This window comes from Echinops telfairi, unplaced genomic scaffold (assembly GCF_000313985.2).
Source record: "Echinops telfairi isolate 266 unplaced genomic scaffold, ASM31398v2 ScPeMD7_60;HRSCAF=208, whole genome shotgun sequence".
Classification (NCBI taxonomy): domain Eukaryota; kingdom Metazoa; phylum Chordata; class Mammalia; order Afrosoricida; family Tenrecidae; genus Echinops; species Echinops telfairi.
The window spans coordinates 4498751-4526540 of NW_022103958.1; the positions used below are offsets into that span (position 1 = coordinate 4498751).

Below are 27790 nucleotides of genomic sequence, written 5' to 3' on the forward strand. Positions count from 1 at the left end.
GGAATTCAGGGCAGATAAAGTCCTCAGGACCAATAATGAAAGTAGCGATGCCAGGAATGTAAGGGGAAAGTTGGGGAGGAATGGGGTACCGATCACAAGGATCTGCATATAATCCCCTTCCTTGGGGATGGACAACAGAAAAGTGGGTGAAGGGAGACATTGGACAGTGTAAGACGTGAAAAAATAATAATTTATAAGTTATCAAGGGTGGAGAAGCAAGGGAAATGAAGCTGATACCAAGGGCTCAAGGAGAAACAAAATGAGAATGATGATGGCAACAAATGTACAAATGTGCTTGATACAATGGATGTATGTATGGATTGTGATAAGAGTTATAGGAGCCCCCAATAAAATTATTTTTTTGAAAAAGGACAGTTTAGCCTTTTGTCTGAAAACATTTTTAATGTTTAAGATTAGCTATCTTTACAAAGCTTTTTACCATATTGTTTGTATCTTGAGTTTTACTGTAGCCCAGATGAATAAAAATGTCTTAAAGAGAAAGCCGCATAGAGCAGAGAAGATAATTATTTAAAATTAGCGGGTACGCAACATGTCTAGCACCACATTTTTCTGAATAGAGCCTGGATTCCTTCCTCTTGCCCAGGGTTATGAGCTTCTTAGATATTCAAACGTTTGACCCAAACATTCATTTCAGAAGAAATCTTAAATCACCTAAACTTGTGTTTTATTAAAAAACAAACTATGAGGCACTCTTTATGCTCTTCATTAACAATCCTATTCGGTCTCTCTCACGCCTTCTGCTGATGACTCCCTCTTACTCAGGAAGGGTGAGAGTACTAGCCTCTGTAGTTCGTAGATAAGCAGTGTAAGTAATTTATTCCTGTTTTCTCAAGTTGGTTGGTTTGCAGGCTAAAATTTTTTTTTATAGAAACCATTTTATTGGGCGCTCTTACAACCCTTAAAACAATCCATGTATCAGTTGTACCAAGCACATTTGTGCAAATGTTGACATCATTTTCAAAACATTTTCTTTCTCCTTGAGCCTTTGATATAAGCTCCTCTTTTTTCCCTTACTCCCCAACCCTCCCACCCTCGTGAACGAACCCATGATAAATTACACATTATTACTATTTTCATATCTTACACTATCTACTGTCTCATTTCACCCACATTTCTGTTGTTCATCCCCCTTGGGGGGTAGGGGGCTCTATGTCGACCATTGTGATCTGTTCCCCCTTGCTCCCCTGACCTTCCCCCTACCCTCATGGTATCACTACTTCCGTTATTGTTCCTGAGGGGTTTATCTGTCCTGGATTCCGTGTGTTGACAGCACTTATCTGTACCAGTGTACCTGCTGTGGTCTAGCCAGATTTGTAAGGTCGAACTGGGGTCATGATAGTGAGGAGTGGGGGGAAGCATTAAAGAACTAGAGGAATGTTGTGTGTTTCATCAGTGCTATACTGCACCCCGACTGGCTCATTCCTTCCTGTTACCCTGGTATGAGGGGATGTCCAATTGTCTACAGATAAGCTTTAGGTCTCCACTCCACCCCACCCTTGTTCACATTGATATGATTGTTTTGTGTCTTCTGATGCCAGGTCCCTGATCCCTTCAACACAGCGTGATCACAAAGGCTGGTGTGCTTCTTCCATGTGGACTGTTGATTCCCTGCTTGCTTAATTTCAAAGCAGGTTAAAATCTTAAAGAATAACCTGTAGGGGGAGGGGAGCACTAGAATTGACTGATTACACAACTCATTTTAAAGACGATTTAACCATGGTTGGGTTTGGGTGTGTTTTCTAAAATTGATATGGTAATGATAGTTCAATCTTATCAAAGAGAATTGTACAATTGGATTGTATGATGTATAAATTATGTGCCAATAAAACTGTTAAAAAAATAAGGACAAATGCCCTCCCCCCAAAAAGACCCGTAAAATACTGCTTGCTATCGTGATTACCGCAAAGTATAAACTAGAACAAGTCCCTCTTTATTAGCAGATTTTTCTTAAATCTCAGAAAAACAAGTCATTTGAGGCAGTTGATAATGAAGTGCAATGAGAAGGTATTAATTGTACAGACAAATCATTTAGTGCAAAAATACAGCTTGGATATAAAATGGCTAAGGTTTATAATCATTCTTTTACTAAACACCTACCTAGGCAAGTTGTTACCTCAACTGTTAAATAATTATACCTCATTAAAGATGTATGTGGACAAGAAAAAAAAAAAGTCCTCACAATTAAACCAACAAGCAACATCACAGTAAATACAAAAAATATATCAGTTGTCAAGGATTTCACATTACTTGGATTCCTAATCAGTGTCCATAGAAACAGTGAACCAGAAAATCTAACAGCACTTTGATTTGGGAAAACCTACTGGGAAAGACCTCGTTAAAGTGTTGAAAAGCAGTGAACACTTCGAGGACTGAGATGCACTGCACCCAAGCCATGGTATTTTCAATCAGTTCGTGTGCATGTGAAAACGAACCATGAATAAAAAAGACTGAAGAATTAGCACTTTTGAATTACGGCGCTTGCAGAGAATATCAAGATAGCATGAGCCGCCAGAAGAATGAACAAATCTGTGTTAAAAGAGCCAAGATGCTTCTTAGGAGCCGTGATGGTAAGACTTTGTCGAGTATACTTGGGCCCAATTCCTGAAGAAGAAGAACACGCTTGAAGTAGACCCTCCCTGAGATGGAGTGACCAGAGGCCGCAACAGTGGGTTCAAGCATAGCGACAATGGTGTGAGCATTGTCTGTCCTGTCCTGCTGTACTTCAGGCCCCTGTGAGTCAGAACCAGCTGGGCACCTGAGTGCTAACTTGGAATGTTTTCTCTTGAAAAAGTGATTATTCGTGACATAAACAAAACAATAGTCTCTGGTTTAGTGGGATAGAAATTTTTTATGTTATATAGACATTTTACAAGTATACAGCTTTTTGCATCAAAGCATATATTCAGCTATAACATTAATTTGAATCTTGCTAGATACCACATAACCCACTGCTGTCCATTCAATTCCAGCTCAGGGAAGGACAGTATAGAGCTTTCAGTCTGTACTGAGACTGACTGCCTCATCTCTCTTCCATGGAGCCGCTGATGGAGTCCAACCCTCGGCACACTGCTTAGCCTCGCAGCCCTTAATTTGTGCCACCAGGGCTTTTTCAGTAGTGGATACCAAGTATAAAAGATGGAGGATATTTTCTGCCCTTAATGAAACTAGCAAAAAATATTTAATTTTAACTATTTATTTTTATGTTAATCTTTTTTTAAATTAAAAGATCATTTTATTGGGGACTCTTACAGCTCTTATAACAATCCATACAGCAATTGTATCAAGCATATTTGTACATAATGTTGCCATCATTATTTTAGAAACATTTACTGTCTATTGAGCCCTTGCTATCAGCTCCTCGTTTCTCCCTCCCCCATTTTTAACTATTTAGAAAGTTGTTTTTATACTGAAACTCAAATATTTTTGAAAGCTAAATTTTCTGAATATAAGTGTATGCTTTAAGAGGAAGCTAGGGACAGAAGACAACAGTGGGGGTTCTTAACTGAAACATTAATTAAATTTGTAAATTAAAATCTGCATGTGATCTTTTTTTATTATCATTACACATGAAACTTGCCTAAGATAAAATGCGGTTTAGAGCTTATTCTTTCATGCTTTTTTCCTTGAAGCACCTGTTGAAGATTCTGTCTCCACTACTGTAGAATCCAAACCTGATTCTAAAAAGGCCAAAACTCTAGGAGTTTCCTCTAAAGCAAAGGTATGTGAATACTGCTTATTTAAATGGAGTATTGCTTTAAGTTTGTTTTTGACCCTGACACATTGTACTATTAGGAAAGATGCGATATGTGAAAGAACATTGCCATCAATGATCTTATCAAATTATGTGTATACAAGTGTTTTGTGGCTCATTTTTAATATAAGCCTTAAACCAGACATCTCATCCTAAAGAGATACTTTCATAATTTCTGTCACTCCGATCTTTGGGGGCGGGTGGTGGAAATCTGCAGGAGCGCAGAGCAAATTTTTATGTAGGTGTGATAGAACAAATATATAAGATTGATTTAGATTTCAGGAAATTGGCTTCCTTTAAATTTGGTACAGTTAGATCCTTTTACTGGAAAGTGTCCTGATTTCCTCTGCAAGAAAATGTCTCTTTTTCGCAGCTTTATTGACATGTGGAAACATGTGGCTTCATAGGTCAAGCATATTAAAAAGAACTGCGTAGTCATCACTATAATCGATTGTAGAGCACCTTCTTCCTAGGACTCGTTGTTAACTCCCCATTTCCCCCAAACCTGCCCTGCCATGCACCAAAAAATTATTGATCCACTGACTGCCTATATAAATTTACTTGCCCTGGATTTCATATAAAGAAAAATATATAAAAAACAAATAGGAAAAACAATCAATAGCAAAACAAAACATAGAAAACCTCAGTGGAAAAGGTAACATAAAGTCATATGTGCTCCCTCTCAGTGCAGCACCAATGCTTTCAGCACACACACGGAGTGAATGTAGTAAAGGACTCCTGTCCGGGTGCGCATCTCTAAATTTCTCCACGGGGTCTTTTTCAGTATAATTCCACTTTTGCATCAGAGCAAATTGTCACCCATTTCTATTACCGAAATTCAGAACTTGTTACTGTGTTCACAGAAGTGATTATTTTTGCAAAAGGAAAATTATAGAATTAGTAATTCGTGGAATTCTAATAATAAGTATAGAGAAAGTTATTTCACTAACTGCATGTACCTGGTAAAAGGGTGTGTGTGTGTGCCTGTGGGTGAAAACTGTTTCTTTTCCCAGGACATGTGGAGTCACACTCCTTCATAGTATGGGCACTCTGGCCATTCTTCTAAATGTTACAATGACTTGTTTTCTTTCGTATGCATTTCCAGTCTGTTGCTCAGTGAATTGGTTTGAGTGAGTCATTACCAGCTAACATTTCATTGAAGCTGTTATTTTCCGCCTCGCCCTCGTGTCCACACCCGATTCAACAGTCCTTAATACCGTGATCTGTTCAACTCTTTTAATGTCGTACCTTGTCACACCTTCCTTCCGTTTGCAGTTTACAAAGCATTTTCACATACATGTTTTCATATTTGTTTCAATTGAATGATTTTGGTATCTGAACTAGAAGAAGAAAAAAATCTGACCAACTAGAAATAGTGAACTCCTGCTACATTTTTAATTCAACTATTACTTTAACTAGAGAGCCTGAGTGTTTACTATATTCTTTCTGTCTGAATCAAATATGATAAATCTTTAGTTATTTCATAAAACCACTGTCATGGCTTAGTTACTTAAAATACTTCTTGCAACTCTCCCTCGAAGCAGGCCAAAGCATCTCAGATGATACTAATGTGATAAAGATACATTTAAATATAGAGAGACCGAAACGGGGTCTCAGCCAAGTGATGTGAGAGGTGCAAATGTCATTCCAAATGTTACAAATATGGAAAGCTTGTAAGTAAAGCTAAAGATTTCAAGAAAGAATAGAATTATACAATCAACAAAAATAGTCCGTGACCCAGGCTAGTGATAGTAATGGCAGTTTTCCCAGCCACATTATATGCCATTACCAGGACTAAGCAGCAATTTACGTAAGAATGCTATTTGGGCTGATGGTGCCCGGCTATCAAAAGATATAGCGTCTGGGGCCTTAAAGGCTTGCAGATAAACAAGCAGCCATCTAGCTCAAAAGCATCAAAGCCCACATGGAAGAAGCACACCAGCCTGTGTGACCACGAGGTGTTGAAGGTATCAGGCATCAAAGAACAAAAAATCATATCATTGCAAATGAGGGTGAGTGCAGAGTGGAGACCCAAAGCCCATCTGTAGGCAACTGGACACCCCCTTACTGAAAGATTGCAAGGAGGGGAGGAGCCAGTCAGGGTGCAGGGTAGCAACGATGAAACATACAGCTTTCCTCTAGTTCTTAAATGCTTCCTCCCCACACTATCATGATCCCAATTCTACCTTACAAATCTGGCTAGACCAGAGGAAGCACACTGGTACAGATAGGAACTGGAAACAGGGAATCCAGGACAGATGAACCCCTCAGGACCAGTGCTGAGAGTGACAATACCTGGAAAGTGGAGGGAAGGTGGGGTACAAAGGGGGAACGGATTACAAGGATCTACACATAACCTTCTCCCTGGGGGATGGACAACATAAAAGTGGGTGAAGGGAGACGTCGGACAGTGTAAGATACGACAAAATAATAATAAATTATGAATTAGGAAGGGTTCATGAGGGAGGGGGTAGTGGGGTAGGAGGGTTGAAAAGGAGGAGCCTGATATTAAGGGCTCAAGTAGAAAGTAAATGTTTTGAGAATGATGATGGCAACAAATGTACAAATGTGCTTGACATGATGGATGGATGGATGGATGGATTGTGATAAGAATTGTACGAGCCCCCTATAAAATGATTTTTTTTTTTAAAGAGTGCTATTTGGAACATTTCGAGAGAACATGTACAGAAGCATAGTGTTGTATACTTGATTCTATGGCTCATGTGTCTTTCGCGTGAACGGTCCTGTAGAGAGGAGTCTCTGTTGTATAGAGTGCCCTTTTCCTGGGCAGCAGCAGCATCTAATCAAGCTTCCCTGACCCCTGATTGTAGAACGCACAAGGGAAGAAAGTGCCAAGCAAAACAAGCGTAAAGGAGGAAGACGACAAATCTGGTCCTATTTTTATTGTTGTTCCAAACGGAAAGGAGCAGAGAATGAAAGACGAAAAAGGATTGAAGGTAAGAAGAGCAAAATAAACTTCAATAGTTTCAAGCTAGTTAGTTTTTGTTAAAAATAGTTTTGCCGTTTGAAACTCAAATCAGTATGAAGTTTTTTGATGTTTAACTGAATATTTTGCTTGTGAATTACATTTTGTTTCTCTAAGACAATTTTATGAGAGTATTAATTCCTAAAAAGATTACAAAATGGAGCTATTGCCTATTATTTCCTCTGAACAAATAAGAATTTTTTTCAGATAGGAAGAATTTGAGATTTTGTTTATTTTAATTTTTAGAACAAACTATATGTTCATAGGCTGTTATCAGTATACTCCTGCATAGTAGTAGGCTCCTTCTGGACACCTTGTACCCCAGCATCCTGAAAGACAGATTTGGCGGTTTTATATACCATAGATGTCATTTAACTTTTTTTTTTTTTGTCATTTAACTTTTGATAATAAAAATCATGGCTCTACATATATTTATATTACAAAAGTAGCTGAATTAGCAATGCCTAGCATATAGTATGTGTTATACTTATTGGTACATTGTATGTATATACCTTTCTGTATCCAACTATGTTGAGGGCTTTGGTTGTTTCTAGTCCTTCACTATGACAAATTACATTGCAATAAACACCTTTGTAAGTAAATCTTTGTGCACATATGTGAGTATTTATATTTAAGTTCTCCAGTATATGTATTGTTAAATTTTGGTGGATATTTCAAAAATTGCTCTATTAAAGTTGGACTTGGAAGTGTCCACTAGGGTTGTACATAATTGTATCATTTGACTTTTCTAGTAGGAATTACTAAAAATTGTATGCCTAAAAGATTTTCATATTTGTTAAACTTCATGAAATGCAGCAGCTTGCGGGTCCATTTTGCCTTGATCTATAATTAGAAATGAATCATGTTACGTTTGACGGTCACCTGTTGAATTGATTTCCTGGAGCTGTGTTAAGCAGGGTTCTCTTCCTCGTTCCAGGGCAGCCCCAGCCGGCCAGCGTACAGCTCCTTGTCACTGTTGTACTGTGTTTCGTTCTCAGGTGCTGAAATGGAACTTCACCACTCCCCGGGATGAGTACATGGAGCAGCTCAAGATGCAAATGTCTAACTGTGTCGCTAAGTGGCTACAGGATGAGATGTTTCACTCAGATTTCCAGCATCATAACAAAGCTCTAGCTGTCATGGTTGATGTAAGTTTACAGTCGATAACTACACACTTGCCTTAGGCATGCAAATGCACTGATCTCTGTGAGTCAGAAGTTTGTTTGATTTCAGAAGGAAGTGGGATAGATACCATATTCACTCTTTTTAGAGCTGTCTTTGTTTTTAATAGAACAAGTGACTGTGTCTAGAATTTTTAGGTCTTAAATTAACCCATCATTTTCTTTTGGAGCTCCAGTAGAATTTAAGAAGTACTTAACTAACCTAATAGAACTTCAGCTTTTCTATAATCTTATTTATGAGGCTTTTGTTTTCTTTATTTTAAGCATTTGGAGAGTGAAAAAGAAGGTGTCATTGGTTGCCTGGATCTTATCTTAAAATGGCTTACCCTGCGGTTTTTTGACACCAACACAAGCGTCCTAATGAAAGCCCTGGAATATTTAAAGTTACTCTTCACCCTGCTAAGCGAGGAGGAGTACCATCTCACTGAGAATGAAGCCTCTTCCTTCATCCCCTATCTCATCCTCAAGGTAACATAGTGGTCTCACTGTAGAATACTGCTCAAGCTCCCAGCTGACCTCTCCCACTTTCATGTATCATGTCTTAGAGACGCCCTCGGCCTCTCTTGCCCACGCCTCTGGTCTGCATGAGAGAAGGGCCAGTGCCATTCACCTAATCATTCTTTTCCTTGTTGGTTAGGTTGGAGAGCCAAAGGATGTCATTCGTAAAGACGTCCGTGCCATCCTGAACCGGATGTGCCTTGTCTACCCAGCCAGCAAGATGTTCCCTTTCATCATGGAAGGAACGAAATCCAAAAACTCTAAACAGAGAGCAGGTGAAGGATTTCATTTAAATTGACCCCTTAAAAAGGAAAATTTAGAAATGAAGAACATTTGTCTGGAATCTGTGTCCTTTGCTTCCAGCCTCTGATATGGACTGTGAGAGTGATGAGTTGCACACTGGTGGAGCCACAGTATCAGGTGATACAGGCGCCACTCAGTACCACCCTGGTGACAAAATCATGTGCACAGGGGCCATCTGACTCACTGGCATCCCTTTCTCTCAAGAGCACTTGCTACAGCACCATTGTTTTACTCTGCTTTTTAAAAAGGTGGTAGCAGTAAACAAGCAAAAACTCTAGACCGAACTGGAAGACAGTTTTAGTCTTTCACTTACACACAGCCAAATAATCCAGTGAAGACCAATTGTCTGCCAAAGATGTGCTGAGTCTGTCATTAATGTAGCCTTTCTCCCAACAGAGTGCCTAGAAGAGTTGGGGTGTCTGGTTGAGTCCTATGGCATGAACGTTTGCCAACCAACTCCAGGAAAAGCCTTAAAGGAGATAGCTATCCACATAGGAGACCGAGACAACGCTGTACGCAATGCTGCACTTAATACCATTGTAACGGTGTACAACGTACATGGCGATCAAGTGTTCAAGCTGATAGGAAATGTGAGTGACTCTTCTTTTGAGCATTGGCAGTGTGTTGTGAGAACTCCAAAAATCTCATAGGTGTCAGCTTTCATGCCATCTCAACTCGATCGAAATTTTTACCCCTTTTTATTCAACTCAACTGATTAGTCTGCCCTAGAACCCAGGTAAATCATGGAGGGTGCCCCCTGACTATCAGAGGCCAATTTAGGCTTAGAGTGTACTGAAAAATCATGTTTTCTTCCCTGAGCATCTACACCTACCAATTGCTGTCCAGAGAGGAGAGCTCTTTTGAAAGAAAGTCCTGTACTACAGCCATTAGCCAGATTTCCCAAGCCCCTTAAGTTCTGCCTTGAATTACTATTTCCTCTGAGCCAGTCACTAAGTTCACTAAGCAAAGAGAACTGACAACATGTCTAATTCCAGTCGTGACTGCAGCTCATTTCTGTACTTCAGCTGCCTCTTCATATCTCTGCGTATTTATACTGTGCTGTATCCAAGTATGTACACTGTGCTAGAAGGTTTTCATTTGCATTCTACAATTAAATCCTCACTACTACCCAGAGAAGGCGCTGAAGCCGGGGAGCATTTTATTGCCTGTATTCACAACAAACAAAGCATCTGTTAATCTTCTGACCTTTTAACTTAGTCGTGGTTTTCTTCTTTCATAGGTGTTCTTACAGCTAGTCGGATATTAGCCATGGTTGCTTTCCAGATGTAGACAGTGTTTTGGAAGTAAACATGTTCTAATGTTGTCAGTTCTCTTAGTCAGAAAACGGACATGTATTCTTGAGTTCTGCAAGTAGCTATTTAATTCTCACGTTCTAGTACAGGGGTGTGCAAATGCCTTAATTGTGGCCTCATTGCAGCTTTCTGAGAAGGATATGAGCATGCTCGAGGAAAGGATTAAGCGGTCAGCAAAGAGGCCTTCTGTGGCCCCAGTAAAACAGGTGGACGAGAAGCCACAGCGTACACAGAACACCAGCTCCAATGCCAACGTGCTACGCAAGGGACCAGCTGAAGACATGTCCTCCAAGCTCAAGTACGTGAATGGAGAATGTGGTCCAAGAGTGTCTCTGTGGACTTGCCTTATGTGCTCAGAGCTTGTCTCGTAACACAGTCTTGAGTTCTTGTAACCATTATCGTGCATGACAGAGCGTCTGGGTAAATGGCTTGTAATCAACTGTTTAATCCTTCAGTCTTCATTGTCTTTGTCTTTGTCTCAAAACCACTTCTAAATGGTCTTGTGCCTTCTTTCACTGCCTTTCCGTGGACAGAATTATGTATCGCACTTATAGGATGTAAGTACTGACTGCTAATTTCTCATTAGCAGGGCTCTTCTAGCTTTCTTACTTCTGACTCCATCCCCTCTTGCTTAGAGTATGTAACCAGGGTGGAGGGCTCCGTTAGCATCCCAGAAATCAAGCCTTCCACTGGCAGACATGACAGCTCAGTGTCACGTGACTAAATACAGCTTCACTCTGTTCCTTAGGTTAGTTGTGCTTGGCTGTTGTGTGTAGGTTCATGTTCTTGAGATAAGGCTAACTAAAACGCATGCAACCCAGAATTGGCTGAAAGACTCAAAACACTGCCCTCCTAGCAGGACAGCTCTGTTTTGGATTATGTCATCGATACAGTTTTAACCAATTTGAATTTGGAAACGGAATACCTATGATTTGGATGTAATGCTTTCTCTGACCTGCCTGGAGTGAATATTCCTAAAGAGAAGAGATGACTATCCCTCCAAGTAGCAGATATATAAGATTAGAAAAATGTGGACACTGGTTAATTTGATGAAACCAGTCATCTAGATTTTTCTCTTATTTGTGTCCACAAGAAATGAGCTCTAAGTCAACATAAGTATTATATGTGTATTATTATTTTCTGCCCTATCCTGTTTGTTGGCTTTAGTGAACTAGAGCGAATACCTTGAGCTGGCAGGTTCTGCAAAGACAGATTCTCTGCTCAGTATAGGCAGGAACCAGTGTTGTTCGCCATTGAAAGCACTTGCTTAGGCTCAAGGGGGGCTGAAACCAGACGTTATACATCTGTCTTGACGCTTTGGGGCAACTGGCAGTGCTACGCTTGCCCTTTGGTTAAGAAGTCGCTTTTAGTTCAGGAGCCTTCTTTGTTTCCCTCAGCCAAGCCCGAAGCATGGGTGGACATCCTGAGGCAGCCCAGACGGTTCGCCGAGAATTCCAGCTGGATCTAGATGAGATTGAGAATGACAATGGGACAGTCCGATGTGAGATGCCCGAACTTGTCCAGCACAAACTAGATGACATTTTTGAACCGGTCCTAATTCCTGAACCCAAGTAAGTAAGACTCCTTCTTGTGTATTTAAACAGTTCACCCGCATCATCAGAGTACATATGTTAAAAAAGCCCTCTGCCTATTAAAAAAACCCAAACATGTTGGTGTCGAGTCCATTCCAGTTCATAGTGATAGCGTAGAACTGCCCCACAGGATTTCCAAGACTAGAAATCTTCAGAAGTAGACTGCCAGACCTTACTCCCATGGAGCAGCTGGTAGGGTCCACACCACTAACTTTTCAGTGTTGGCAGCCAGGCTCTTAACTACTGTGCCACCAGGCATCCTACTCTGCTGGCAGTCTGCAGTGAAGACATTTTAGAGTTACTGACTGCCTGACTGCAGCAGTTATTTGCTAAGACCTAAACCTAGCAGGGATTTGCATAATTCCTATTTACAAAGATGTCTTGTCACTGAGATTGAGTTTTCCCCCTTTACTCTGCTGTCTAGGATCCGGGCCGTTTCTCCACATTTCGATGACATGCACAGTAATACAGCATCCACGATCAATTTTATTATCTCCCAAGTAGCGAGTGGTGACATCAACACAAGCATCCAAGCTCTGACGCAGGTAATGGCAGTGCTACCCACGACAGTGATTCCAGCACTAGATGTTGAGGCTGTGAGAGTAATGAGTTGTACGCTGATGGACTCATAGTGTTAGGGCATATGGGAAACATTACTGTCACCCTGATGACAGAAGAATAAATGCACAGGCACCTTTTCAGAGTCATCACTTGACATGGATATAGCTCTTTTAGAGAACCTCACTCGTTTATAATTGCACTCACTCACCAGAGAGCAGATGTGTAACAGTGAATGTGGAGGCACCAACTATTTTGTAACATACCCAGGTGGTAATAAACAGAGACGAACCAGAAAAGAAAAAGAAGAGCGTAATGACGACTGTGTACATGTAACTACCGTGGAGAGATGGCCAAGAGAGAATGAGTAGTTACTTGCTTTCGGGGGGACAGAAAGACGGCATGGTGAGCTCTGCAGGCCATCCCAGGCCAACGAGCACACAAAGGCCCGTGTGTCTCGAGTACAGAGAATGGTGCAGAATGAGGTGTGAGGGCTGGGCAGAGTCCAGCTCTGGTAGGGCTCTGGACCCTCAGAGTAAATTGATTTGGATTTTAAATGTGATAGGAAATCACTAAAGAATTTTGAAAAGCTACGTGTGCTTTGCCCTTCTACAACAATCGAGCCCTAACGCTAGTATATTAGTTGGCACAGAGCAAAGTAGAAATCCAGTGGCAAGGAGATTGGAACAAGGAGCCATGGTGGCACGGTGTGAGGGCCACAGAATCCATACACTGTGAGGAGGGAGTGCATACTGGAAGGGTGGTGCAGGCCGGGAGGCAGAGGCCACGTGGGATGAAGTTGATGTTCATGCAGATGGCCCATCTTGGCATGGCAAGGGAGAGCCCAAGTGGGTGAGGAGGGATGATGACACAGGAGTGCCGGATGGTTCTGATGATGAGTTAGAGCTGAAGCAAGAGAAGAGTTCATCTGCAGGGGAGAGGCCTGGGGTAGAGGTGAACACGTGGTAACATACAAAGAGATTAGGGTGATGACAGCCAAGTTATAAATAGAGAAGGGGAACCAAACAGAATGAACTCTGATGTTGGAGCAGAATTAGATACATAGATACCAATTTATAGTTTACAATATAGAAGAATGTAGATGCAAATGTATTTCATACATAGGACACCTTATAAGCATAAAGGTATATAATATATATTCCTGAGCATTTTCACTGAGAGGTCCCGACACAGCAACACCCCAAGAGCAACATGCACACCAGATATTTGTCTAATAAATACTGTTTCCATTGAAAAGAAAGAAGTCCAGAGAAAGTACAAGATAAGCCTAGACCACTTGGTGCCACACAGCAAGTACAGGCTCAAAGAGCAGTGGGGACAAAGGCTGACAGGAGTGCACCTTCTTTCTGAAGAGGGGACAATTTGAGCACCAAAATAAACATGCACAGTAATGAGTTATAAATCAACTAAAATGTAATAAAATTTAATTTTGAATAAAAACCACTAACTCATGCACATAATAATTAATCAATTAAGACTTTGAAAAGAAATGCCCTATGTAGACAGTGGCATAGCACCTCCCTATAAAGTACTTAAAATGCAAAGAATCAAGACAGTAGAAAAGCCTGGTAGATACCTTAGTCAAATAGATCAAAATGAATAACCTTAATAATTAATGAGACAAAGGGAAATCATATGCCCTGGAACGATTCAGTGAGAATTCAGCATCTCTCTGATAATATTCTTGTTAACAATCCATAACTTGAATTTAATCACAAAAACCACATCAGCAAAATGCAAATTGAAGTACATTTTATAAAGTAGCTGGTCTGCCACCTTGAAAAGTAGCAAGGAAAGACTCAGAAATTGCTACAGGCTGGAGAGAGACGAGGGGAATGTTAATTAAACAGTGGATGATTCTAGAATGGTCTTTTGCTTTAAAGAGTGTAATGGGATAAATGGAGACCATTAAGAACAAAGCGAGAAACCTAGAACCTAAAGAGAGAACACCTTGTTGGTCTTAAAAACTTGTAAAGTTTTTCATTTGGAGAAAGTTATCAAATACTCTGAATGAACATATTTGATAACATGTTATCAAATATGTTGCAGCCCATGTGATACAGGGCTAATAGAGCTAAATAGAGCTCTGAGAAACTCTGAGAAAGAAAAGTGACCAACTCGCCAATCACAGAAGATGCCCACTTGACCTTATGAAACGTGAAAATATACTCAAAAAACCCCCTCACACACAGCAACACAAATTAAAGTAACAGTTTAAGCCATCAGGTTGACAGATAGTAATGATACAGATATTGGGGAAAGTACTGTATTATATTAAATACAGAAATGTGAGTTGGTGCCTTTATGTTTTTAGAAAGCAATATAGTAATATCCACTAAACCATAATTAGACTCAGTGCTCTTTTAGGAATAAAGACATGAGAGAAAGAACGAGTGAGTGAGTGAGGGGGCTTGTGTCTGTGTGTTGTTAGGGCCCATTGACTTGGTTCCAACTCATAATGACCCATGTAAATTAGCAGAATGAAACATTGCGCATGCCCGCGCCAACAACAGAATCATCGCTGTGTTTGAGCCCCTGTGCCACTCCATCTTGTTGACGGGCTTCCGCTTTATCCCTCACTGACCCTTTGTCAAGCCTGATGTCCATCTCCGGGAATCAGTCTTCCCTGGTCTATGTCCCAGGTACATGAGACAACATCTCGGCACCCTGCTTCTAAGAAGCCCGCTGCTGTGCTCTCCAATCCAACTCAGACCTGTTCATTCTTCTCGCAGTCCGTGGTGTCTGTTCAGTGTTCTTTGGAAGCCCTGTAATTAAGTCTTCTTTATTCATTGTACATTTTTCATATGCATATGAGGTGATTGACAATAATACCAGAGTTGACCTCTTTTTTAACACTTTAAAGAGATCTTTGGCAGCAGTTATGCCCAATGCAATGAGTTGTTTGATCTCTGCTGCGGTCAGAGGCTTTGATTGTGGATTTAAGTAAAGGGAAACACTTGATAACGTAGATCTTTTCTCTTTTCAGCATGATGGTGTCTGTGGGCATAGTTATAAGGAATTTTGTTTTCTTTATATTCTGGGTATAATTCACACTGAAAGCTGTAGTCTTTGACTTTCTTCAGGAAGTACTTCATGTTCTTTTCACTTTCAGATATGTATGCATATGTGTGTGTGCACACATATACAAACACACATGTATATACACATACACAGAGTTGTGTTTTTGCAACATTATTTGTACTGAAGGAAAACAAAGTAGAAACACACTGCAAGGTCATCAAGAATGCTCTCCCTCACAAAGAAATCACTGAAGATACTAAGTGCTCTAGCAAAATGGCAAAGACACTAGATATTGCCCTGCTATCAAAAAACAGCCATCTAAGTGAGGGGTCAACCGAGTCCACGTGGAAGAAACACACTAGCCAGTGTGATCCAAGGATTGTAAATAATAACTCCAAATCCAAAGAAAGCGTGGTATCAGAGGTTAACACCTGGTTTGCAGAAAGCTCTGGATAACAATGGAAACCCAAAATTCATTTGCAGGATCTCCACGTGAATTAAGCCTCCTGTGACTCCCCTCTGACCAGAGTCAAAGGATGTGAATAGCCTTGTTACCAGAGAGCATTGGGAAGTCAATGATGGCAGGTGAAGTTAGCTTGAAATGTAATAACATTTGATCTCCCTCTTGACCCATTTAAAGTTTCAATTAAAAACAAAAAAGGGGAAGGGGAAGTACCCATGGATTAAGCCCCAGTGAATCCCTCCTTCAGAGCAGGGCCGGGCCGGCATGGGTTGCACAGTGGATGACTGCAGATGCAGTTGGGTTAAAATGTAGCATCTTAGCGCTTGACCACCCTTTCGACCATTTTAAAACTTGTTTTCGTTTTTAATATTTTCTGTTTTATTTTCAACTGTGGCTTTTCTGTTTTACTTGGTTGTTGCTTTTTCCTTTTGGGGGTATGTTTTTCTATGTAGAAAATCTAAGATAGGTAAATCTATAGAGACTAACTGGATTAACGATTTCCTGGAGGTATGACAGGGGATGGGGAGGGGCAATGGGGAGCTAATAATCATGAGTACAACAAAAGGAGAAAATGTTCTAAAATTAATTGTGCTGATATTGTACAACTCTTAATGTGATTGAACTATTGGGAGAAAGAAAAAGGAAAGTTCATCAATATGAGAATGGCTGAATAAATTTTGGTGCATACATATTATTAAGTAGTCTTTGATTAAGAATTGTTCTGTTGGCATTAGGGGTTTTCATAAATTTCTATCATATGAGAGCAATGTATATGTTGTAGGTAGCCAGCCCTCTTGTACAGTAGACAGCATGCCAAACCTTACTCTCTCTGTGCATGGATGTATGTGAGATTGCGAGCATAACAATGTGTATAGGGTGGTGGTGATAATTACCCCTTGGGAAAAGGAGGGACATAAGCCACGCACACCCAAAAATTAATGCCTTTGATCTCCTCTACCCATAATTGAGGGGTGGGAGGAAAGTGGAGTGCATTGGAGAGATGAGTATAGGAAACTAAAGGGATAAGCAGTTAAAACTTTTAGTTGATCCCCCATCTGATGCACCCTGGACCTCATCTGGTTTTCAACATTTTCTGTACTTTTGTTTTGTTTTTGTTTGTATGAGGGTGTATCTCAGAGGTGTTTGTCATTGAGGCTCACCCTCTTGAATTTTTTATGTGGTATATGTTTTTCGATATATGAAACCCAGAACTGATTAACTGATGAACCTATAGGGACAGCAAGTAAGGGTTTGGGGGTAGGTGGGGGATAAGAGAGAGACAATGTCAAGGAAAAAGAACATTTGGAAACTGATTGTGGTAGCAATTAGGCAATACTGCTTGATGTGATTGAACGATTGAATGATATGATAATATGTATTAACTCCCAATTAATAATAGTTTTTTTCTAAAATTAATGCCTTTGAGTTGATTCCAACTTAGCAATCCTATAGGGCAGACTGGAACCATAAGGTTTCCTGGGCTATAAATCTTTTTGGAAGCAGGCTACCACCTCTCTCCCCCGCAGAGAGGCTGATAGGTCTGAACTGCCAACTCTTGATGCGTTCACCAGCATCGAACCAGGTTCCTTAAAGAGTAAGCACCCCATACAATGGTAGTATTATGTTATGTGTTCCATGTTGAAACAGTGTTGTTACAAATGATGTGAAATTGCATGTGTGGGTTTATGGGATGTACATGTGTGAAGAGATGAATGAAAGGACTGCAGGGTCCACAAATCCAGGGGCACCATTCCATGAGTGTGTACAAAATGCCACTTCCTGGAACATGGATATGGTGTGTAATTCAGTGGCCTCTGAAGTTACATGTTGTTGCCGCCCTCTATGACAGGGTGGTCACTGTAGATTGATAATGGTTGTCTCAGTGTCTTATTTATTTCATCTTAAATTAGAGCTATTTTTACTGTAGCAAATAGTAACATGTTACCATTTATGACAACCAATGGACAGAACCCAGAAGAGCAAGATGTGGGAAACCCGAATTTTATGTTGGAATCAGTAGTCCCATCTTTCTGAGCCTCACTTTTCTCATCTGGTAAATGGAGATGTGAACATGAGCCCCATTTACCTGGCAGTGCTGTGAACATGATCACATGAGAAAGTAAGCAGAAAGGCATGCTTACAAAGTGAACATTTATGCATAAGAATTGACAGACACAGGATCTGCTGCTAATTCACCTGACAGTATCTTAGTAAGTATTTGTTGAATGATTGGAACCGAAAAGATGGGTTATTTATATATATAAGTGACTAGGTTTTTCAACCGCTAATATATTAAAAGAGGTTTGCCTGTAAGTACTCTTTGAGAACTTTCTTGCACTATCTCCTGCGACTTAGAAATATAAAACTTGGAAAACACATATTGGATTTTTTGTTATCAGATTGATGAGGTCCTGAGACAGGAAGACAAAGCCGAAGCTATGTCGGGCCATATTGATCAGTTTCTGATAGCCACGTTCATGCAGCTGAGACTCATCTACAACACACACATGGCAGATGAGAAGTTGGAGAAGGATGAGATCATCAAGTTGTATAGCTGTATCATTGGCAATATGATTTCGGTAAGGACACCTCTGCAGACCGAGCCTTCCCTCTAGTCCCTCATTGCAGCCAAGTTCCGAAGCCCGGTCAGTGTAGATTTGCCAGAGTCCCATGGCTCTTTGTAGAATTGACGTATGTGGTAGAGGGAGTCTGGCTACTTCCACTGAATGGTGGAGTATTCTGCAGCGAACCTTGCCATTAGGAAAGAAAGTAGAGTGCTTCAGACTACCTAGAATTCCAGTTCATGGCTGTTTCTTCCTCAGGCATGGTGGGACCTGGGATGGATTTGCACAGGTCATATTCGGTATATTTCATAAACAAAGGAGACAATTCAGTTAGTTTTGGTTATCACAGCTTTGGGGGATTGTGTGATCTTTATTTTTTCTCAATACCTTGCTTTTTTTTCAATACTTTGATTTTTTTAAGAATATATGGTTAAATATGTATTAAGATATGCCACCCTCAGATGACAGCAGCAATTTGAAAGATAGGAAATTTCAGGGGCAGTGTGTTTACATTAAAGGAGGAGGAAGAAAACAAACAAACAGAAAATAAAGGAGGCGGAAGAATTCCGAACAGGAGAATGAGAATGCTTGCACAACTTACAGACTGTCATCTATGTCACACACTTGTACATGGAGAAACCATGGAACTAGGTTTTGTGCTGCTGTGCAGATTCCTATTCACAACAAATGAATTCCTATTATTTTAAAAAAAAGCATGCCACCCAAATTCTATCTTCCTTACTCCACACACCTAAACACAGTTGTGCCTGGGTAGCTGTTTCAGATAGAGAGCCTCGCCCGGGAGGCCTCCACGGGAGTGTTGAAGGATCTGATGCATGGCCTCATCACCTTAATGCTGGACTCCAGAATTGAAGAGCTAGAGGAAGGTCAACAGGTGATCCGCTCTGTGAACCTCTTGGTGGTGAAGGTTCTGGAGAAATCAGATCAGACCAATGTTCTGAGGTAAGTCTGTTTGCTCAGCATTAGAACATAGACTCACGCTCTCTCTTGTCATACCTAGAAACCACATCCACTGTAACTTGATGTTTGCCTCATAAGTTCCTTATGTGTTAGGCCGGCTGGCTAGGGAAACACATCCAGTGACAAGAAGTCATTACATATCGAGGAAAAAGCATCCCAGCCCTGTCCAACTCAAGTCCATCAGTTCAATACTCATCCCTAAGCCCCTCTTCAGGCTCACACAGCCACATGCAATAATGCAGAATGCAGGAAGATCACAGGTTGGTGGGTGCAGAGTCCTGTGGATCCAATGGCGGTGGACATATCCCAGAGCTCTTGCAGCAACCAGGGCCAGCCAGCAGGAAGATGAAGACCAGAAAGAGGGCAGTGGAGGTCCCAGGGCCTTCCTAATGAGAAGGCCACACCCACAAGGAGGCACTATCAGCTAGTGCCCTAATTGACAGGTTGAATAGCACCCCTACCCTTTTATATATATTTGATGTGAATTTATGTAACTACCACAATTTATAACTCTTCTTTCCCCCTTGGACCAAAGGTATTCCAACCTGAGGCAAAAGCTAAATCTAGCCACAACTCAGTAAGCCATCCAATATCATCGAAGAGTACTGTAAATTTTTAATTATAGAGCTTCGATGGAATGCAGATTTGAATCTTAGACCATTGTTTTTTCTCTTTCCAGTGCCCTTCTGGTTTTGCTCCAAGACAGCCTGCTAGCAACGGCCACTTCTCCCAGGTTCTCAGAGCTTGTCATGAAGGTACTGTGGGAATCACTCCATTTCATTTCTTTGTTACAGTGCAGGGAGAGAGGGGTAGGGATAAGGCATAGCTACAAATCAAGCAGGCCTTCATTTGAAGAAATACTCCGTCTTTCAATTTTCTCTTTCTCCAGTTCATGCCCCAACGTCATGCCTAAACAATTCCTGAATCACGTTGGCCTTAAAGAGTAAAAAGAAAGAGCTTTTTTGTTTTAATATCTTGACAGTTCTCCTAGACTCACAAGGCAAGAAGTTTGAAACCCCACCTTAAAAGCTAATGACTTTCTTTGGAGACAGATTTCATTTCTGTGCAGTAAGAAATGTGTATGTTTTTAACTGTTTGGTGGAAGTCTATCTATGGCATTTTAAAAGGAGCCCAGCCACAGTTAAGCGCTGAGCTGCTAACTTACCTGTGGCTCCATGGGAAAAAAGACCCAGAGATCTGTTCCCTGTAAAGATTACAGTGCCCCTACCCCTACCCCCCCAAAAAAAGACCTAGAGATCTGTTTCCTGTAAAGATTACAGTGCCCCCACCCCTACCCCCCAAAAAAAGACCCAGAGACCTGTTCCTTATAAAGATTACAGCCAAAACTATAATAATTTATGAATTATGAAGGGTTCATGAGGGAAGGGGGGGTGGATGAGCAACTGATATTAAGGGCTAAAGTAGAAGGCAAATGTTTTGAGAATGACGAGGGCAACAAATGTACATATGTGCTTGACACAATGGATGTATGTATGGACTGTGACAAGAATTGTACGAGCCCCCAGTAAAATAATAAAAATAAAAAAAGATTGCAGCCTAGGGATGCCTTTGGTTCAGTTCTACTGTCACTGAGTTGGAATTGACTTGATGGCACACAAGAGTGACAGTGCACTGTCTAAGTATATGCTAAGTGTCTCCTCGGGTTAGGTGTGATTAGCAATCTGTACCAAGCACACCCAAGGCAGAAGTTCCGCATGTTCGCAATCATTTAAGGTCCTTTTCTCAGTGAGGGAAGGATGGGAGAATAGATGATAATGTGTCGTAGCAGGCAATGATTGGTTGGAGTCGCTTAGCACTGACCTTGCAAGAGCTGGTGTGTGTCACCATCGTGTGGAAGTGGTCCCATCGCCTAGAGCAGAAGAATGGTGACAGAAAGGATCCCATTTCGCAATCACTCCTTGTAAACACTGGTTCTGTTTTCAATAGTGTCTCTGGAGAATGATTCGCCTCTTGCCGGATACCATCAACAGCATTAACCTGGACAGAATTCTTCTGGATATACACATCTTCATGAAGGTCTTCCCCAAAGAGAAACTGAAGCAGTGCAAAAGTGAATTACCCATAAGGACCTTAAAGACCCTGCTGCATACATTATGCAAATTAAAAGGGCCCAAGGTGAGCCAGAATGGTGACAGGTCACTGAGCACACTTAAGAAAACATCCTGGACGGGCATCACTTAGCACTGACCTTGTGCATGTGTCTCCCTCCCTCAGATCCTAGACCACCTCACAATGATTGACAACAAGAATGAGTCTGAGCTGGAGGCCCACCTCTGCCGGATGATGAAACACAGTATGGACCAGAGTGGGAGCAAGTCTGAGAAGGAAACCGAAAAGGGAGCATCTCGAATAGTGAGTGTCCCGACTGGAGAGACTGAGGGAGATGGGGTCGCACTGGCCGTGGGCCGTCTCAGGCATCTGCCAGCTGGGCTGTCTTTCCTTGGGCCTATGGTGAAGGTCAGGGACCGGTGTGATCATGCTCCTTCTGTAACCAGTTCTGCGGTGAAATGTTTTAAATGTAAACTATTCATAGCATGTGCTTCTTGGTCCCCAAGGGAAGCTTCTATGTATGGTCATCAGCTAAATCTACTGCGTGCCCAGGTGTCCTCAAACTTTTAAACAGGGGGCCAGTTCACTGTCCCTCAGACCCATTGGAGGGCCGGACTATAGTTTAAAAAAAAAAAACTATGAGCAAATTCCTATGCACACTGCACATATCTTGTTTTGAAGTAAAAAACCAAACAGGGCAAAAACACCCGGCAGGCTGGATAAATGTCCTCAGTGGGCCACATGTGGCCTGCGGGCCGTAGTTTGAGGACCCCTGCCCTATTCAGTTGGGAAAGAATGGGCCGGGGCTGCCTTCACTGAGGGTAGTTGAAAACCTGAGGCTGGAGGCGCCCGTGACCTGGATTGTTCGTCTCCCTGCTGCAGGGTCTAGTGGTCTTGCTTCCGGTATCTGCAGCAACAGGCTAAGGAGATCTGGAGTCTGAGATTCTCATATGTGTAGTCCGCAGTTGAAGTGTGAACAGCTCTCCCTTGTATCTTTCAACCTTTCAGGATGAAAAATCATCGAAGGCCAAAGTGAACGATTTCTTAGCCGAGATTTTTAAGAAGATTGGCTCCAAAGAGAACACTAAAGAGGTGAGAGGCAAAGAGTTCAGTTGAGGTCTGCTTTGTGCCTAAGGGCCATCATGAACCTCCGTCTCCACCCTTGCCTTTTTCCTGTTACCCAGGGCCTGGCAGAGCTGTATGAATATAAGAAGAAATACTCGGATGCTGACATTGAACCGTTTCTAAAAAACTCCTCACAGTTCTTCCAGAACTATGTGGAGAGAGGCCTTCGGATGATTGAGATGGAGAGAGAGGGCAAAGGTCATATTCCCACTTCAACAGGTATGGACTCTTCAGTGTTGTCTCTGGGTGCCTCTGAGTCGGCTTCCAATTCATGACAGTCCTTTGTAGAGTGGGACAGAACGCCACCCTGTCGTGTGCCCTCCTCATGATTAAATCATGTCATTGTAAGTTCTAGGGTTTTTCCTGGCTGAATTTTGGAAGTAGCTCACCAGGCTTTTCTTCCTAGTCTGTCTTCGTCGTGAGGCTCCCCTGAAACCTGTTCAGCATTGTAGCAGCACACATGAGGTACATGGCTGAGAATTGACCCAGGGATCCCAAGTGGTGGGCAAGGTCTCTGCCACTCGGCCCCCAATGAACTCTAGGAATAAACCCAAGAATTTAGCTTTCTGATTAGTGTAAGTTCATATGGATAAAGGTCAAGGTCACCAGTGCTCTTCACATTGCTACCTCCTGTTTTCAGTTCCCTGTCACCCTGATGAACTCACCATCAGTCCTGGACAGTCATTTCTTCATCTGGCTTTGCTCTCCATCTTCTCCACACTATCTTGGTTGAACTGCTCCTTTACTGTCTTTTTTAGTCTCATAATTTTCTAAGGCTGCCCTAACAGTCAGTCCCAAGTGGCTGACTTGCACAAACAGAACTCAATTTCTTCATAGGCCAGAAGGCTAGACGGCTGAGTTCCGGGTAACAGCTCTCGAAGGTTCTTGCTGTCTTCTCTGGGGAAAATGCTTAGCGTTCTTCTCGGTGTCCCGTAGAGGTCTCTGTGTGCTTTCCTCCTTTGTGCCCTCTTGTTTCTTTCTAGCTCAGCTGCAGAGGCCTAAACACGTCCCACCGGGTTGTGGCCTCATTAGCAAACGGAAGAAACGCTCTTCCCACATGGGCCCCCTCCAGCAGCACAGCGACTAGGATTCCAGCATTGATATCTGTAACACACAACCAAATCCTTAAGGCTGTTGTTGGCTGCTTCCTCATGTCCCTTGACCTCATAGTAGTGCTGCTCCTCAGGGTTCGATCCCTGGTCTCGTATTCTTCTTACTCTTCACTTCGTAATGACCCTGTGCTGCCATCGTTGTTTGCCCTGCCATTGACATGCCGAAGAGTCCACCTTCACCCCCCTCCTGATCTCCAGGTGGGGCTTCTCCAGTGTGGTGAAGGCTAGTGACCTTTGAGTTGATTCTGACTCCTATACACCCTAACGAACAGAGTAAAACTGCCCCCTGGGGGGCTGCTAGACTTATCCTTAAGAAACAGATGGCGAAGTCTCTTCTCCCACAGAGTGACTGGTAGGTTGGAACCACTGGCCTTTCATCTGGCAGCTGAGTGCTTAACCATTGCACCACCAGGCTCCTTGGGCCAGAATCGATGGAAAATCATGGAAAAGTCCCCCTGCAGACCCTGGATGTAGCTAGATGGCCCAGCTTCCATCTGCCCACTGTGTTCACCCTTGAGTCCTCACTCAGCCTACCTGGTGTGCTCAGCACCCTTTCCAGCAGTCCTCCGGCTCTGGGGGGCCCCCCCTCCAGGCCAGGGGGCCTCAGGAAGGGCTTCCTGTGCCGTTGGGCAGCACATCAGCCATCAGTCTAGTGGGGAAGTGAGTATCTGACGCTGCTTCCTGCGTTCTCCTCTCTAGGCGTCTCCCCCCAAATGGAAGTCACGTGTATCCCCACTCCCACAAGCACAGTGCCCTCCCTAGGTAACACGAACGGAGAGGAGGTGGGGCCATCTGTCTACCTGGAAAGGCTGAAAATTCTGCGGCAGCGCTGTGGGCTGGACAACACGAAGGTACTGTGCGCGTCCCCCCACAGGGGCCTGGGAGGGCAGGCCTAGGACAGTCCCAGCCGTGGTATGTGGTTCTGCTGTCTGACCCGGCCTAACAGCGCCTCTTCTCTCCACAGCAAGATGAGCGGCCTCCGCTGACCTCGTTGCTCTCGAAACCAGCAGTCCCGACCGTTGTCTCCTCCACTGACATGCTGCACAGCAAACTCTCTCAGCTCCGGGAGTCCCGGGAGCAGCACCAGCACTCGGACCTGGAGTCGAACCAGACCCCCTCTTCAGGATCCGTGACCACGTCATCCTCCTCCACAGCCAACATCGATGACTTGAAAAAGAGACTGGAGAGAATAAAGAGCAGCCGCAAGTGAAGCCGCCCTCTCCCCTGGCGCCACCCTTCAAGCTCACTAACCGCAAGTCCTCATGGTTAGGCAGCCTCGGCAGGCCTCTCGGACCCCAGCAGGCCATGTGTACCATCCTGTGAGGGCGAGGAGTAGGCGGGGCACAGGTCTGTACATACTCCGCTTCTCGCCATCAGCATCCTGCCTCGATCGCCGAGACTGCCTGTGTATTAGTGTAGGGTACAGACTGGTCAATCGCTGCTCTCCTCTCCATGCAGGTGAGCTGTCCACGCCTTTTCTTTGTTGTCTTTTTCATTTCTCCTTTGTAAAGCTGTCCAACTCTTTCCTAGCTTTGAACTATTAGGACTCTTTCATGGTTTACCTTTGAGTCTGTGAGTTCTCTCCCTGTAACCCTGAAGGGTCACTGTATTCTGTATGAATGCACGGCATGATACAACTAATTTTAAGAGTCTTCTGTAAATAAAGTTTGCATTAACTGTACTTACCTCCCAAGATGCCCCACATTGAGGTGGCTCTTTTTGTCGCCTTGCCTTGGGACACGCTGGCTATGTGGCTAGCTATGAAGGCTAGTTGGCTCTGTGTTCAACAGCCCACCCCCAGCCCCTGTACCCTGTCTCGTGCCCATCATGGCTCACACCCAGGAGCCCTTGCTTAGTCTTTGGAAAGAGGGAGGCACCCATCTAATAGGGTAACAGAGAAACCTCCTCCTGTTCTGAGGTTTTAGTCGTGACTTCCATCACCGCCACAGCTCCCAAGGGCCCCGGGACCGGCCCAGAAGTGGCGCTGGGGAGCCGAGGTGCTGTGGCCTGGTGTGTTGTGTCTCTGGGTCTGGGGACAGGCTACCCGTTGCTTCACATTCAGTCTGGGATGGAAACCAAAATGTGATCTGAGGCTTCACCTCTGCCATCCACCTCCTGCCTTCACCTCACAGGGCCTCCTCCATTCGCAGACCTGCAGGACTGAGAGGTCTAGTTCAGCTGACGGATGTTTCAGACCATCTTAATGTGCCTTTGACTCCACTGCGCGTAGGAGATGGAAGGCGGAGGGAAAACAAACAGCAGGCCTTGGAACCAGGTGGCTCTGCTGCCTCCCCCTTACCTGGGGAGCGGGGAGATGGGGGAGAAGGGCTGCTGAAGGGGGCTGAGTTCTGGGCTGCAGAAGGACAGGCGAAAGAGTGGCCATTCTCGGCTCTGACATGAGCACAGCTAATTGAAAAAAATACAAAGTGCCCAGAGCTTGCATCCCTGAGAAGCATTCTCTTTCAGGCCTCCCTCTGGTTACTATGTATACTCGGGTATAAGCAGACCCGACTATCAGCTGAGGCACCTAATTTTACCATAAAAATTGCATTTAAAATGTGCTGAAAAACTTGGCTTACACACAAGTATATACTGTAAGCTCTGGGCTGCTGAGATCCTACACGTTCACAACAGCTGTAGTGTCTACACCGTTGTCAGTAGACTCCAGTCCTCACCCTCTCTCTCTCTCCTGCTGGACTGGACGAGGAGAAGGGAAAGGGGCAGGAGTCAAGGTGACCGAACAGCCTGTGGTCAAGTTCTTTCAGCCTTGCACATTAGTTGAAGATCCTAGGCCAAGAGTGGAGCCCTCGGGGATCCATGGGCCACTAGTCCCCTGCCCCAGGCCCAAAGCAGCCTGTCTTCAGTGGTGAGACTTCGCACCCCAGACCTCCGGGCAGCTGGTATCCATTGGTGAGCATTTTCACACAAGTCCATCAACTCGTTGTCAGACCTGCTGTGGCCCGTAGTGTCCAGTGCCCCCATTGAAAAGTCTCGTTTTCAGGGCAACGGGGTTAGGACCAGGCTCCTTGCCTGACCAGTAACCTCCGACAAGCTTCAACACTGTCCAAGCCCTGCATGAGCAAACCCTGAAGCTCCCACGTCATGCAAAAGCAGATGGCTCAAGTCTGACTATTCTGTCTGAGTAGGCATTCTGACAAGCCACACCCTGCCTGAATAGGCATTTTGCAGGGGCCCGAGAAGAGCGGCAGAGGACTGCCCACCCTGCCAGGCAGCAGTGGCTTGTGCCCAGCGTACTAGATATCGGTAGTAGGCATCGCGTGCAGGGTTGTGTAAATGATCTTCCTTAATCCCCTCAAGCCTATGAGGAAAGTGGTGTCATTCCATCTTATGTAAATAAGGAAAGCAACCCCCCCCCCCCCCAGGGTTGGGTAACTAAGCCAGGCTCCGCCTTTACGACAGGAGACCATAAGAGCTCAGGTAATCTGATGCCAGGGCCGTGCTCCCAGCTGCGAGGTCCCATCGTGCTCTCAGATGAAGCACAAAGAATGCTGTGCCTTGACGTGAGGCTTGACCTCAGTCGGGTTGCAACATCAGTCAGGGCCTATTGATCGCCACGGTTGATGTCACTGACCAGGCTGGCTAGACAGATGTCCCCTTCCTCCCCCACTGCTCCATGTGCGTCCCTCCAGAAGAGGTTGACTTTTCCCTCCTCAAATACTAAGCCTTTCAGGAGGAGTACGTATGACATCCTCCTCCTGGGCTACCCACAGGGCATCTAGTCACAAGGTCAGCAGTTGAAACCCACCAGATGCTCCTCAGAACAAAGGAAGCTCCTGGTGACCCACAGGGACAGTTCTGCTCTGCCGGTGGGCCCATCAGGTCCCTGGGAGTTGGAAAGGGTTTTTTTCAGGACAGATGTAGGAACCGCCTTAGAAAGGTATTGAAGATGGAGTCACTCATCTCTCATACCCCTTCCCTCCCTCACCACCACCCCCAGTCCCCTCAGCCCTGGGACAGACTCCTCACTGCAGACCCACTGAAAGTACACCCTGGCCTCAGCACCACATGTCAACTCCTAGACTTGCTCCTTAGCTGTGTGATGACAAGTTCAAGCCCAAAGGTAAACCTTTCAGGTGTTCATAAATTCACACTACCCACTCCCTCCTGGGGCCCTGTCCTGCAGGGGGTGACTTCTCAAATGTTCTTGGTAGCCAGTGACGATGGGGTCTCCCTGAGCCCCCCTGGGGCACTGAGGCTCATTAAAAAGAC

At 43.6% G+C, this 27790-nt stretch overlaps 1 protein-coding gene and 1 non-coding gene across 4 annotated transcripts in view; both read left to right on the top strand.

Annotated features, from left to right (window-relative positions):
- Nucleotides 1–25241, top strand: part of CKAP5 (cytoskeleton associated protein 5) — a 115090-nt gene extending 89849 nt beyond the window's left edge. For 2 of the 3 annotated variants that reach the window (XM_045290889.1, XM_045290890.1), the window contains exons 27-45: nucleotides 3651–3739; nucleotides 6604–6729; nucleotides 7757–7906; nucleotides 8204–8407; nucleotides 8577–8712; nucleotides 9137–9330; nucleotides 10179–10351; nucleotides 10587–10610; nucleotides 11451–11624; nucleotides 12070–12190; nucleotides 18108–18287; nucleotides 19048–19235; nucleotides 19933–20008; nucleotides 21201–21389; nucleotides 21489–21626; nucleotides 22332–22415; nucleotides 22508–22667; nucleotides 24260–24411; nucleotides 24525–25241. In XM_045290889.1, the coding sequence (XP_045146824.1) occupies nucleotides 3651–3739; nucleotides 6604–6729; nucleotides 7757–7906; nucleotides 8204–8407; nucleotides 8577–8712; nucleotides 9137–9330; nucleotides 10179–10351; nucleotides 10587–10610; nucleotides 11451–11624; nucleotides 12070–12190; nucleotides 18108–18287; nucleotides 19048–19235; nucleotides 19933–20008; nucleotides 21201–21389; nucleotides 21489–21626; nucleotides 22332–22415; nucleotides 22508–22667; nucleotides 24260–24411; nucleotides 24525–24770 (2804 nt within the window). In that variant the 3' untranslated portion in view covers nucleotides 24771–25241. The remainder of the gene's footprint in view (nucleotides 1–3650; nucleotides 3740–6603; nucleotides 6730–7756; nucleotides 7907–8203; nucleotides 8408–8576; nucleotides 8713–9136; nucleotides 9331–10178; nucleotides 10352–10586; nucleotides 10611–11450; nucleotides 11625–12069; nucleotides 12191–18107; nucleotides 18288–19047; nucleotides 19236–19932; nucleotides 20009–21200; nucleotides 21390–21488; nucleotides 21627–22331; nucleotides 22416–22507; nucleotides 22668–24259; nucleotides 24412–24524) is intronic. The other variant, XM_045290891.1, reaches the window with a different exon arrangement.
- On the top strand, nucleotides 8815–8925 carry LOC115869897. The gene has a single exon (XR_004046422.1). It is a non-coding gene; the product is annotated as a small nucleolar RNA SNORD67 (small nucleolar RNA).
- Nucleotides 25242–27790: the final 2549 nt, after the last annotated feature.